General features: G+C 41.1%; 1 protein-coding gene across 2 annotated transcripts in view; it reads left to right on the forward strand.

The window, feature by feature from the left end:
- The window catches only part of PKHD1 (PKHD1 ciliary IPT domain containing fibrocystin/polyductin), a 471,902-nt gene that overhangs the window by 240,467 nt on the left and 216,148 nt on the right, over positions 1-15,287 (forward strand). For both annotated transcript variants that reach the window (XM_072832682.1, XM_072832683.1), the window contains exons 50-51: positions 4,763-4,940; positions 6,313-6,508. In XM_072832682.1, the coding sequence (XP_072688783.1) occupies positions 4,763-4,940; positions 6,313-6,508 (374 nt within the window). The remainder of the gene's footprint in view (positions 1-4,762; positions 4,941-6,312; positions 6,509-15,287) is intronic.

Here is a 15,287-nt window from a genome sequence, read left to right on the forward strand (position 1 = left end):
TGAGGCTAGTTATTAGGATGTGTATGGCTTAGGAGATGTGTAATTATAAAGGGTTTATTTCACAATTGTTCTGAATTGAGAGCATTTAGAGCTCAATACAATGTTTGTCTTAATACACAGAGATATGGACCCTCAGGAAAAGTAAGCTAATGGTAAACACAAACCAGGGAGTTAATATTTGTTCTCATTGGTATTGTTGATTGCCTGACAAATCCTTTGTGGGCAGTATACATTCAACAGTTCCACACTGTATATGGGCACTAAATTACATAACTGTTTACACAACTAGTATTTTAAATTGATACTTAGGCTGGGAAATCTTATCAAGCGATAGTGCCATTATTTTTAAAGGAAAATATCCCTTAATTAAAAACAAGCTTGGTTATTTAAAAAAAAAAGAACAAAAATTAAGGCACCCCCTTGAACAGGAAAAGAAAAAGCTTGTAGTCCTTTTGTCTTTTTGATTATATATAGAGCTGTTGCTGATGCAGAGGTAAGGGTTAATATTTAAAATGGACTGGTTGCCTCCTGATTTCTTGCACATAAAGCCATGAGAAGTTCAGAGAGAGACTTCTTCCCCTAGTAATGAAGCTCTCTGCTGCTAATGGCCCATGCAGACTCCCTTGGCTCCTCCAAATTAGAAATACTTTTGTGCTCCTTTGCTTCATTAACAGTAAAGAGAGGGAGATTGGTGGCTATTTAGGGCACAGGGAAATTGGTGGCTATTTAGGGCAAGTGAAAATTGTAGTCATTATCATTGGTAAATTCTCTTCATGGTGTTCTTTGAGACTTGATGTTCTTTTGGTGCCTTTCAGAAGAGCCCACCATTGTCACTGCTGGCATTTGGCCTAGAAGGAGAGGAGATTATTTGACTTTGGGTTTTTGGCCTCCAGCGATGGTCAATACAAGGTGTCTCACTTACCTATCTATCTCCTGATGGATCTTTGATGTTTTGATTTTCTTTTCAGAATGCACCATTTCCACTACCAGCTATAGTAAAGATATATTTGATAACTTCCTTCTCTACTTGGATTGTATTACACAAAGGTGCTGCACATTTAGTACTGGTAAAATTGCATCCCAACTAAACCTTAGTTGAAATGGTTGGGATGGCTTGATAGGATCAGGGCAATGCATGAGGAAGAAAGAGGAAGATATAATTTAGGATCATGATGTGCTGTGGTGGGTCTCTGGTTGATCAGGTGCTTAGCATCAGATTGCTGGATGCTGCTTGGAAGGAAAAGGGCATCAAAAGGAAGGTGTAATAGTCCCAGAGACAGGTAGAACTGAATGACTCTTAGCATTTGGTGGTTTTACAATATTTGAAGAGGGGGTCATGTTTATAAGAGCTTTTAGAAACCTGGGACTATGGTCTGGAAAAATGGCTCCTTCAATAATTGAAGTCACAATCAATAGAAACTGAACCCAGGAGAGATTGTACCCTAAAAAATGATTTATAAATGTGATACTGATAGAAATTTGAGAAATAATTATGTCTAGTTAGGATGACCAGGAGGACTCTTGGGGCCATGGGCCACACTGCTGAAATTAGGAACCATTTCTGAAACTATCTACCCAAATGATTGTATTGTAACATATTGAGGCAATATTTTCATAACACTCAAGATGGTATGCATGATATCTTAAGAAAAGAATGAGAAACATAGATTGCTAAGGCAAAGTAAGTGACAAAATATAGGTTAGAGGAACTAAATGTGAAGAGACGGATGGATTTGAACAAATAGAAATCTTCCTTTGGTCTATAATTTTTAAAAAATTGTAAAAGTGGTTTGAGAGCACTTGACTAGGGTAAAAGAAATAGTTTATCAGGAAACATTAGCACTTTAAAATTTTTATTCTTTTTACTCAGCATTTTTTAAAAGATTTTATTTGTTTATTCATGAGAGATACAGAAAGAGAGGCAGAGGCATAGGCAGAGAGAGAAGCAAGCCCTATGCAGGGAACTGGATGCAGGACTTGATCTGGGGACCCCAGGATCACTCCCTGAGCCAAAGGCAGATGTCCAACTGCTGAGACACATAGGCATCCCTTTCCTTAGCATTTTTTAAAACCAGTCTTACTAGTAGTGTAGATTGCTTATATATGTCCTATTTTCTGACCATTAAATATAAGTGTTTAAGTCTTCATGGCAAATATCCTATTGATATGGGGGTTGGCTGTATTAAGCTCTGATAGCTTATAATTAAGTTACTTGTTTCTTCAATTGTTAAGTTTATAAGAAATCTTCTTACCCTTGTGTGGGATTTCCAGGTAGTCTTCTCTGTTGGGGAGAAACATCACCGAGTATTGGTTTGGAGTGTACTGGTCCATTTTAACACTCACTCATTCATTCAACAAATATTTATCAAATACTGACTATGTGAAAGGAAGCCTTATTTCTTACTGTGAATTATTAAATGGGAATTCTGATTTATCTATTAGTCTCTCCTGGATTTAGTTCTTGTGATTCATTTTCCAGGATCCATATATTTCTGTGAAAACTGAAAGGTTATATTTTCAGAATCTGAAATACTCAGAATCATTCTCTGAACTAAAACGAATCCCACGTTACACACTGATCATGACACCTACTGTAGCCAACCTATCGACCACTTTGGTATTTCTTGGTTCCAACTTTATCTCCTCTTAACACATTTGTGTTACCTTTATTTCTCAGAAGACTATTTTTAAAATGTATTAGTTGGGCCAAACTGTGCTGGATCATCTCCTGGGACCCTGGGATGTGTGGTTCCAAGCTCTATCAGAGAAAGTCTTCCACCCCGAGCTTTCTAAAGCTTCCTGCATCAGGAAATCTAGGGAAAGAGTAGTCATGGTTATTATTATTATTTTTTGCTTGTTTTTTGTTTTAATTTCCTAATGCTCTGAACATTTTTCATCCCTTTCATTCTATTAGTTAATGAATGAAAGAAGCACATGCATTCTTACAATAAGTATGTATCAAATACTGCATTGCCAGGGCCACAGCTTTGTACCATGAAGAGTTTTAAGTGTGTTTTTAAATAAACTGCTAAACATTAAAACAAATAGTACAGAATGGCAAATCTGGCACATCTTAAGGTCTATTCCCTTTAAAAAAAAAAAAAAAAGATTTACTTATTTATTTGAGAAGAGAGCACCTGAGTGAGTAGAGGGAGGAGTAGAGGGAAAGAATCTTCAAGGGCACTCCCCGCTGAGCATGGATCCCAATGTGGGGCTCCATCTCAGGACCCTGAGATCATGACCTGAGCCAAAACCAAGAGACAGACACTTAACCTACTGAGCCACTGAGGCACCCCCTGAGGTTAGTTCTTAAATGAGCTGTGGGTAGATGTGACTGGGCTTAGTGATTAGTGGGTTACTGAATACATAGATTATCTCTAAGTTTCACAGTCTTTCATATATGAAAAATACATACTATCTGCCTTCATTTGTTGAAAAAGGAAAGGAAAGCTTAAAGAGGGCCAGTAATTTGCCCAAATTCATCCACCTCATGTACATAGATAAAGATTTCCAGTTTATGGCCATCTAACCATTGTGCCTAAGCATTTCAGACTAAAAACAGTTTCTTTTTATAAAATCCACTGGATTGTAAATTGGCTTTGGATATGGTCATGCCACACCTCACTTTGAAAACCCAACATCCTCCTTCGTCTCATTTCCCTCTACTCTGAGAATTTAATTATCTGCCTGCAGCAAAATGCCACAGTTAAAGATTCTCATGAAAACCAAACCAAATGGGGAAGGACAGTCATAATGTGTATTGATTTTTTTTTTTTTTTTACATTTGCCTTTTATTTTCTGTCCACTTTGACTTTCTTTTAGGGTCTTAGCATGTGGCTAAATCTGTTATGTTCTAGTGAAGTTTTAAAAATCACTCTGGAGTGGGCTGTGTAATTTGTAGAAAGTAATAAATTTCTAGTGCTGCCTTGTGACATTCTAATAATACTTTTGCCATGCTCTGCCTCAATTTCCTCATTTGCTAAAATGCACTTGTAGAAATGCTTTCTAAAACTTAGGAAATTGGCACCAGCTGCTCTAGAGAGAGTTCATCCAGCAGTCCTACCTTGATATAACAAACATGAGTTGAGAACCCATTGTGTGCAGACCCTGTGCCAGGGTGGAGGACACCAAATGGACAAAATATCTCTAACTTAAAGATCTCACAGTCTATGTTAACCAACAAAAAAACTGACACTAGGTGCGGTGGTAGGACTGAGCCCTGGGCGTTATGCAAGCCCATGGGAGAGGAGCCAGGTTACTTTTTCATTCTAGGGAAGGCTACGGCAGCCATTTCTGCCCGGCAGTTGGAGGTGGACTTCTGAGAGTCTAGGCACATTAGTTTCTGGGTCTCCGTCATTGCTTCCTATGAGAGTATCTAATAACTATATATTTCCTGATGCTGATAAAATAGGTCCATGGCAAGATTCTGAACATGGATATTTCTTTATTAAAATAACAATATATAGTCCTGGCCCTTATGAACTTGTTATGGCATTTATTAGTGGTCTCAGATCTGAATGTTAACTACCTTCAACCCACCAGGCCAGTGGAAGGCACAAATGATCTGTGACATCTGGGGGCTGTTTTGACCCACACAGTGATTGCTAAAAGCTCCCTAGATGTACAGACAAGATGGCGCAAGAGCAAGAAATACATGGAAAGAATAAAAGATGAATTACCACTGATGGGAGAGGAGTGTATTAGAGCCAGAATGGACAAATAACTTACCACCCATTTTTTTTTTCTTTTTAAATCACCCTAGAGCTAATGCTCCAAATGTTTCTTATGATTTAACCATAACCGACAGCAGAAATAAGACAACCACTGTCAATTATGTACGTGACACATTGTCTAACCTATATGGCTGGATGGCTCTGCTCTTGGATCAGGAGACTTACTCACTGCAATTTGAAACCCCTTGGATCAGCAGATCCCTGCAGGTAACCCCAGGAATTCTTTCACGGGTATGGTCTATTCTCCAGGGGTTCTTATCTTTCTACCCGTGAAATAGCAGTTTGCAGGAATTAGCATCTTCTGGTGCTGATAAAGAAAACTGCCACAGTGTTGTGACCTGATGAATGTAATCTGAATATAAGATGTGGTGGTTATTTTTTATTTTAATTTTTTTAACTTGAATATATTAGAATCTGTTTGAATCTTGTCTTAAGTAACAGAATGGTTCTGCCTGAAATTTTAACTTTATTTATACAATGAGAAATACCTTCTAAGCATTCTATGGAATTATATTATTAGATAAGGGATTAAGAACCAATTTACCCCTCAGGGAAGTGTTTGTAGCCAGAGAAAAACGTCTTAACAAAGCATTTTTACATTGCATACTGCCACCTTGTGGTCAAAGATTAACTTGCAAATAAAGGTCTGGACGTTCATTGGGGTTGGCTAAAGTGTCAAATGGTTAGGGGCAGTGAAGATAGGAATAGCCATGTGGAAAGTGGGTGCATTTTCTGGAAAAAAAAAAAAAAGACAATCCAGTGGATTTCTTCAAACTTCACCTCTTTCTTTTAACACATTCCTTTCTTCCTTCACATTCTCCTTAAAGTCATGAGAGCAGGTCTTGGGTGTGGTATAGTTCGAGGCAGAGAATCTCCTTTGATCTTCTCACCACCCTTCTCAGAAAAGAGAGCTCTTTCCTTTCCTTGAGGTTCCCATGAGAACGTTTTGGGGAATTTTCATAAGGTGACGGCAGCAGAATGTTGACTGCAGAGGTGGATACTCTTCTGTCTTTCCTGGCTCAGTACTCCCCTGCTTTGTGGTGTGGGGCAAGTTACTGACCCCCTGTCTGCCTCAGCTTCCTCATATGTAAAATGGAGGCAGTAGTACTGACAATGACAAGGAGTCTTTGAAGGATTGAATGCTTTGGTATGAATAGAACCTGAGCATGTAACAAATGCAACAATAGTGCTAGCTGTTGGTGTTATAAAAGAACGGGCCTCCTATCATTGCCTGCCTTTTTAAGTTATGGGAAAAACTGGAAAAGAATTCTAAATCTGGCTCTGTCTTGGCTAGCTGTTCAACCTGGGACAAGTCAGCTTACTTGTCTAGGTTTTCTCCTCTGTTAATTGAAGTTGTTAAGAGACACTCAATGGCATCTTTCAATCCTCATGTTCCATGATCTTGTAGCTCTGGTTATGAATTTATTATGGAATGGATTTAAGTAAACCCATTTCCTGCAAGGAGAGTAGTCTAAGTGTGAACTGCTGTATTTCTAAAGTACTCCATGTGTGTTCTTTGTAGCTCTTGGAAAGCCTTCCTTACTAAATGAGCATTATTGTATTGTTCTCTCACTTCAAGTACTCAGCTACATTTGGCAGCTTTGCTCCTGGAAACTACCTCCTGCTGGTGCACACAGTCCTATGGCCTTACCCTGACATCCTCGTAAGGTGTGGGAGTCAGGAGGGACGGTCCCTTCCATCTCTGCCATTACCTGGTCAGGACCAAGGTTGCGACTGGTTCTTCAATACCCAGTTGAGGCAACTCATCTACCTTGGTAAGTATAATTGGATGAGCATTTTGAGGGCACATTGTTGGAAACTACCATTCACTCTTGAATTCCAAACATTTGTGTTATGAAGCTATGAGGAACTGGAAGGGGGAGTTGTATGTTACAGTTAAATGGTTGGACTCTGAAATCAGACTGCCTGGGCAGTTGTCCTGACTTCCTCATCCATCTCCCTTGTGCTTCAGTGTCAATTGAGCCTGACCTATACTTGAGCCCTGGGACTATTACATTTTAATAGCACTACAGTGGAGAGTATGGCAATTCCCTGGTATTGTTCAGTCTTTGCCAAATGGATTGTTGTATATTTTATCTGCACTGAATTGTACCATTTGAATTTTATTTCTGATTTGATCAACCATAAATGTAACCTAAAACTATAAATACTCAGGATGAACAGAGATCCCTGAGAATCCTTTTTGTTATTAGAGCTGAATGCAGCCATTAAGTAAGAATAAATAGGTATCATTAACTTTAAGTATGACTGTTCACTTGATATATATTCTATAACAAAATTTTAATTCCAAATGGTTCTCCTTCTATTACTTAGCATGCTTGTGAAGAGCCTGTCTTGTCCGTTGGTCAGATTTTGTTCATGAACTGCAAACTAATGTTTTTAAAAGATTTTATTTATTTATTCATGAGAGACACACAGAGATAGGCAGAGATATAGGCAGAAGGAGAAGTAGGCTTCTTTCAGGGAACCTGATGCAGGACTCGATCCCAGTATCCCAGGATCATTCCCTGAGCCAAAGGCAGATGCTCAACCACTGAGCCACCCAGGTGCCCCCAACTGCAAACTAATTTAAATGACCCCATAAGCCAAACATGGTAAAGGAACATTTGTGGCATAAAGGGGAAAAAAAAAATCAAGTCATGCAACTACATGTTTTCTTCCCCTTTGTTATCATTATTTATTGAGTTAATGGCAAGTTATACTCTTAGACTATTTATACACATACATGGTATAAATGCAAATCTGCCTAAGTATAAATATTTATATATTCATATTTGTAAATATGAATATTGTATATATTTGTATATCTGTATGTCTATATGAGCAGATATATGATACGGAGGCATTTTTCAGTCTAAGACATTTTTATTAGGTAGATAGCCCTTATTAATTTAAAACATTCTATTTATCAGAATACCTTAGTATCTCCACCTTTAGGTAATGAGTTGGAAAAGGAACAGGAAATCACAGAGGGTTGGTTGAATGTTTAATGAACATGGAGACCCTTGTTCCTTAAGAGGATTCTCAGTGCTCTGTGTACTGGCTTTTGTGGTCATTTGTGCCTTCTATATCCTGTGATTGGGGTAGGTAGGTGGCTAGAGCCACTTTGGTTCTCATTTCTGGGCTGGTACAGTGAGGATATGAGGATTCAGGGGGAACCCAAGCTTGTACTGCTCCTCGATGGTGGTGTCCTGGGCAGCTATGTTGAATTGGGTAGATTCGGTTATATTTTGGACATTCTCTGTGTCAAGTTTACAACATTGTTGGGAAGGCTGATGATGCCATAATGGCAGTGAGGTAGTTGAAGCTGGTATCCCAAGACCCCAAGCAATAGAGTTCTAGCTCTGTGCTGTGTGTTTTACATATTGATTTGTTCGTTACTTTCACTTAATTGTTTTTTGGGACCATGTGACTTTATAGGTCTGCGACTGGGAGAATTTACATAAAATACGTTTAGTCTAAGAAGAAAACAAAAGTCAAGACCTCACAGTCAGTGTGGACATATTCCTGAGATTAAAAAAAAAAAAATGTGGGGAGAGCTGTATATACAGAAGTTCCATTTTATGTATTGTAGGGAAACTGCTTGACCTCTTTCAGGTCCATTGAATTTCCTGCCAGACTTTCAGGGGTGGGGATGAAGAGACCCTGTTCCTATTCCTGGCTGGCTTTTCGTTCAGAGTGCCGCTTCACTGACAATTGGCTGTGTTTCATTAATTTGTTGACCACTTCTAAGTGGACCATCTTTTTTGTATTTTTTGTTTCCAACCTTACCACATCCCCCAGGATAGGAAGTTTCAAACAAAATCACAATTATCTCTGTTTCCTCCATTTGGCTACTTTGTGTGTGATTGAAGATACCTGACTAATCTTAGACCCAGCCCAGAAGGGAAAAAATCAGAACCCAGGCATTCTAGCTCCTGGCTCTGGATCTCCCCACTAGAGTGTGCTGCCCACTAAATAATCATTGATCACTGCCCAAATAGGGTAGGGGGTGCTAGGCAGGATTGTGGGAGAAAACTTCTCACTGATCCCCAGTGACAAAGAAAAACAATCCTGTACGTAATGTTTTGAGAGTATTGCTCTTCTCTACCAAGGCAAGTTTTGTCTTTCTTTAGCAAATGTCTTTTATGGTATGCAGGTTCTTTGGAAAGCTCATGGCCAGAGATTAGGGTTTAGGGTTTTAATCAGTGGCTGGCTGGCTGTTCCACTTGGGGCATGGAATTAAAAATGCTCCATGACTCAATGGCTTCACCTATACGATGAGGTTAAGAATACCTACTTATCTCTTGGAATTGTGGTACAAAATGCCCAAATATCTTCAAATGTGATTAGTATACCCTGTTACTTTACCACAGGTTTTCTCAGTAGATTATTTCTCTGGATTTTTTTTTTTCTTTTTTCCCCAGAAGATTAACAATGTCATATGCCTTGAACTTAGCATACACGTTGTAACCTTTCCGAAAGGGTCTCATTCTATTTTCCTTGACTAGATTTTGTAAGATAACTGAGATTCACGATAATATGACATATTGATATATTGTTTCTGTGATTGAAATTTAATACCACTTAAGCAATTGTTACCCACAGAATAAGATAACCTCGCTCATTTAAAAATATCTTTTAAGGAGATTGGTTCGGGTTGCCTTTCTAAAGCCCCTGGGAATTTTGCCTTAAGAAGCCACTTGCCTACCAGACCATAGAAGAGCACTGGTGCGCTACAGTTGGTGTGAGGACCCAGGAGGAGCAGTGTTTGATGGGAGAAGTGATTCCGAATGGCAGCTCCGAACTGTAACTTCTATGCCACGCTTGGGAATGGGTGAGACTGCAGGACAAGTGTTCTTTTACATTTTCAGAATCCCAGGAAGCCCATTTTTCCGTTTATGCGATTTGATTAAGTGGCAGCTCTTGTCTCTGCCTTACAGAGCCAGTTCCCCACTGCCTCTTTCCCCGCTGTTTTTTCTTTTTTTTCCCAGGGATGTTTCAGTTCATGGTTAACTATTTTTATTTCTTAGTTACATTAACGCTATGAAATAATTAGTCAGCTAATTAATCTGGTTTACAAGCTTTGTAGGATTCTTCAGCTGCCAGTCAGGCCCCGGCCTGAGGCCTACATCTCGTCTCAGCTCTCTTGCCCATGTGATTCGCGTTGCCATGGCTACTGGCTACATCTGCTGACACCCCACTCTCTATTTATTGCTTAATTAAGAATTTCACGCTCAGCCCTTATCTGCCTCTAAGAACAAGCGCACACTGTTAAGAAATTCCAAATTTAGGCCCAGGCACAAGGAAAGCCTTTCTTGCAGGCTTGGCTGGATGGAGCCTCTCTAACGATCTTCTCGGCATCCCAGCCGCCACCCTTCAATCAAAAATCATTAAATGGGGCAGAGATAATGAGCATGTAGCATATCAAAAGAAGGATGTTTGCTTGGTCCAAAGGAGGAAAAGCTGCTAGGCCCCATGCTCAGCTCCACTTCAAAGGGAGATGAGACCCCCTCATCACTGGGGCCTGATAAAGCCTCATTTGTTCTGGGCTTGACTTATGAAAAAGGTCTGGTGTGTCAGGGTCCCGTCTCACAGACGCAGGATCCCCCCTCAACCTTTCGCCTCCACCTCCACCGGCCCCCTCCCTGGCCTTCCGCACACTCGTGTGTCAGCACTTAGACAGCTGGGTCCCTCCCCCAAAGCATCAGGCGGAGCGTATAATCACTGACTCTCCACTCACAATGGCCACTTGTAGGGGGGTGGCCAGGAGGAGGTCTTCATCACAATAGGAACACAATTATTGCAGCTGCCAGGGAGGGCTATGCTTCTTCCTGTAGGAATATAATAGGACTTGCCCAAAACAGGAGGAGAAGGTTGGGGGTGGAGGGGGGTTGGTAGGGGTGGAGGAGACAATCTTGAGTTGATTATTCATATTCTGACTCTTGGAAGCCCGATGCGGAGCCAGTGGGGTTCCAGCAGCTGCTCGTGCACAGTCCCCTCCTAATAATTGTACATTCTGTCAGGGGTCAACTTACTTTTGACCCTGTCCTTTTCTATCGGGAAAAGGCTCTTTAGGGCAAACTGTTGGGTTGTGGCAGAGAGCATCAAACACCCCCAGCCCCTTCCCCTCGCTTTCTGCCTCGGCCAACCAGCAGCCGGTGATAAATTCCTGTCAGATGCTGAGCCATTCAGAGCGGCCCTGCCGGGCTCGCACAGCCACACTGCGCCGGATGTCATGTGGGGCTCCTGTGGGGCGGCAGCTGAGCGCCCGGCCCCTGCCTACCACCCTCTTCGGACCTGACTGGAGAGAAAAAAGAAGCCACGTCCAGCCAGGCTGGCCAGGGCCTGTCTCCGAAAGGGCCCCTAGCCGAGCTAAAGGCAGGCTGCTTGGCAAGAAGCCGGGGCCATGTTCGATGAGGGCAAGGGGGCTGTGGTAGAAAGACAGATGGACTTCGTTGTCCGCAGCCGTCTCCCTGAAGAAGTCGAGGCGCATCACACAGAAGGCTCAGAAGAGATGCTGTCAACCCGGGAGGTCCTGAGAATCGCAGAGTTGGCGGCCAGGAGGTGGTGGGCACTGCCTGGGTTTCTCTTGTCTCCCAAGTGCCCAGGGCACAGGGACGGAGCAGGCCGCGGCTACATCCGTCCGTCTGGTGTCCGGCGGGGCCAGAAGACCCTGTCAGCTCCTGGGGAAGGAGCTCTGCTGGCACATGTGGGGAGAGAGGCCTCGGCCGGCCGCCCCGAGCATCTGGGGAGGGGTTTATAAGCAGAGCAGAATCATACTCCTTCGAAACTTTGCTGCCATCCCCATGCTGAGGCCCTCGAAGGCAATCCATAGCACTCTAGTTAATAAATTAATTTACATTCTCAAGGAAAACTCATTCCCCGAAGATCTCCAAGGATTTTTGCCAGTAATATAGAGGATTGACTTTGGGGAACTGCACTAACCTTTATGGCAAAAATACAGAGAATGGAAGAGGAGCTGGCCATGGGAAAAGGAGTTTTGCCTCTTGGTTGCAAGCGACTTCTCTCCCAAAAGGAAAAGGAAGGAAAAAAAAAAAAAAAGGAGAAAAGGAAGGAAAGAAGGAAGGAAAACTTAGAAGTCAGAATCAAATATTTTTTCCAGGCATCAGATTAAGGAGCTAATGCTTAGTGATGCTGATGGCTGGCTCTAGTTCACATAGAGCATAGGTGGTGTAACCAGCATTCAAACTCAGCCTTTCTGACCCTAGTTCAGTGCTTTTTCCAGTACACTGGTGTTTTGGTTTTTTTAATCCAAACTTATATATATTCTTATAAACCAGTTCTTCTTCCTTCTACTTAAAGGAAAAACTTGGGCCTTTTAAGGACTTTATGCTTCCTAAACTTTAGATATTTGAAATCCAGCTTCACTCTTTGTCACATCCTATACCTCTTGTACTATTATTTACCTCAGAGTTTTCTTAAATCAATACCCATGCTGTCTTTTTTAAAAAACCTAACCTATTTTTAAGTAATAATATTCATAAAATCATGGGTTTAATGCCCTAGTTGTTTTCTCTAAAATATATTAGCATCCATAGCTATTAAAATAAAACATTAGGGATCCCTGGGTGGCGCAGCGGTTTAGCGCCTGCCTTTGGCCCAGGGCGCGATCCTGGAGACCCGGGATCGAATCCCACGTCGGGCTCCCGGTGCATGGAGCCTGCTTCTCCCTCTGCCTGTGTCTCTGCCTCTCTCTCTCTCTCTCTCTCTGTGTGTGACTGTCATAAATAAATAAAAATTTAAAAAAAAATAAAATAAAATAAAACATTAATGCCACTAAAATCATCACCTCAGATTTTATATTTTGGGAATATAATACAGTCTGCAAGTTTTGGGTATAACTGATGGAAAGTAAAAAGTGTGAGCCCAGGGATTTCTTTTTTATCTGGGTCTCTTTTCTCACTTGCTAAGAACACCTGCTCCTGAGAACAAGCCACGTTTTTGAGAGAAATTGTAAAATTCCTCAATTTGGAGCTTTTTAAATATGCCTCATGGGCAAACAGCTGGAATGTTTGTTCCCAGGCTGCTCTGTTGGAAGTTCTGGTTCTGTAGATCTGCATGGGGCCCAGGACATCACATATGCTCCATGCAAGTGTAGCAAACATCTCTGAGTCAGATTAGCAATAGTTATTGTTTTCTGAGTTAATTAAGAAGATTTGATTGATGTCTTAGGACTGTAGTTAATGTACATATATCTGTCAGTGTCTTGCATAAGTTCTTTTACTATTACACCTAAAAAAATTTATACCCTTCCATGAATGAATATTACTAGGGCTAATGGAAGACTCAAAGGTGATTGTAGGATTTTCATGTAATGTTTCTGTGAAGGACTTGGAAAGATCCTGTGTTATGAGGGACAGAGTGGCTCTGTGGCTGCCCCTGTGCAGCCGGAATCAGACAGAAGTATGTTCCTGTGAATCAAGCATTAGCTGCCCAGGGACCAGCTGGCAAGTAATTCTCAAAGGTTAAGTGAAAAAGGCTAATTTCTGGGGAATGAGGTCAAGTTCACTTAACAGGGAGGGAGAACAGAGCAGGAGTGTATGGGTGTGAGAGAAAAAGAGGTGGAAGTGGAAGATAGGGCAAAGCTAAACTGCAACGCAGAGAGGGGACCACACCCAACATCTGGCTCCTGAAGACAGAGCTGGAGCCTGGGTCCAACATAGACAGAGACCGAGAAAGAAGGCATGAGTCAGGGAGAGAAAGGGTGAAACCCGCAGACACAGATGCCATCGCTGTTTTAAATTCTCTTCATGAGTGGTCAATTGCTGACTCATACTATGTAAATATGAATTCAATGAGAGGTCCAAATATGTGTTAAACCTCAATGGTGAAGTGCAAATGGGAATATGGATGAAGAATTAAATAGGAAAGGAGCAAAGGCCCACTAAGATGCCACTTACTTTTTCCCTTTTCCTTAATTCTCCCTTCAAAATTACAAGAGAAAATGGGACCTACTCAAGGAGAGAATTAATTTTTCTCTTCCCTTAGTGCCCTAGTGAAGACAAAACCTGCTGGAAACAATACACAATGGTGGAAGACACTAGTATATTTGGCTGAGTAACTCTTTCCTCTTTCTTGGCATATTTCTCACTTTCTTCTGGATCTCTGCATTTATAGCAACCTTACATCATATAGCACTCATCGGAATAATTTGACTAAAATTGACCTAAAGACTTCTTTTCTTTTTGAGGACTAACCAGATAGTCTTACAACCTGGGAAGGATCAACTGCAATGAGGCTCCGTTTATAAACAAAGTAGATTAACCACTCTCATGTTACAAATACAAACTCAGAAATCATAAGCACTGAGAAGACATATGCATAATATCACACTCGTGTAAGGCTTTTAAACTCTTCCTGAGTCAATACTTTTATTCTCAAATGATTTTAATCCCTCTTTGTATTTATCCAAATTGGAAACAACGCTTAACATTTACACTGTCTTTTATAGAGTCGAAGCACTTAGCAAACTAGCAGATCTGGTTAAGTTGCTTACAATTCTGAATACTATGGCTCATCATGATTAGGTGCAGCTGTAAAAAGAGTAGAAGCATATTTCTTGGCTTTGGTTAACTGGATGCTACAATTACGAGCTTGCCATGATAACAGTATAGGTAATGACTAGCATTTATATGCCAAGCACTGTGCTAAGCATGTTATATAGGGATTATCCCATCTTTTCTTCCAGATAACGCTAAAGGGTGGATAGGATGACTATCTCCATTTTTCATGGGAAGGAAGTTTCAGAAATGATGGAGAACTTATTAGTTGCTCACATCAAGGAACTGGAAGACCCAGTATTCAAACTCAGGCTGTTGGACTTCAATCAGCACCCAAACTCCTCCCAGTGACTGACTATGGCTCCATTCCCAGGGTGTGGAAATGGTATTTGGGAAGAATAGCCAGCCCTCTGACCCACACTCACATTTCAGAACCAGTCTGCAGGGGGCCATGTACATGTGGTGGTGAAGGAAATCAGACTTTCTCAGTCTTTCCTACTTTTGGTAACTTTTCTCCATTTCTTTGGATACTGAAACTACTCCTTTTCTCAGAGTGAATGGTATTCTCACATTCGCTTTAATAAAATGAGTGATAGCTTTTAACATATATTTTGGGGAAGAGGGTCCCCAGGAGGTGGGAAACATTTGTGCATGTGTAGAGGCTGGAAAAAACAACAACAATAACAACACAGTGGTCATGCAGTTCAGAAGCCATCAGTGTAGAGCTGCAGCTATGATAGCACAGACACCAGGAAGCCTTGAGTTACAAAGAACAGAGCCTGGGTTAAGTTAGTTCCTGAATGGAAGGACAAGTGGAACAGTCTATATGGGAGTTGGCTATGGTGGGGGTTAGCCTTTTCAGTCTTTGGGTTAATTATCACCATGACAGTTACAATGCATGATGCAATATAAAATGACTGCAGTAGTTTTGAAAAAAGATTTTGTCATGTGCAACTTTACTTTTTTCCTTTCTTTATTTCAGTGGCTCTGTCTTAAGGAAGAGGCACAGGTGTTATGAAATCTACAATTA

This window comes from Canis lupus, chromosome 7 (genome assembly GCF_048164855.1).
Source record: "Canis lupus baileyi chromosome 7, mCanLup2.hap1, whole genome shotgun sequence".
In the NCBI taxonomy this organism is placed as follows: domain Eukaryota; kingdom Metazoa; phylum Chordata; class Mammalia; order Carnivora; family Canidae; genus Canis; species Canis lupus.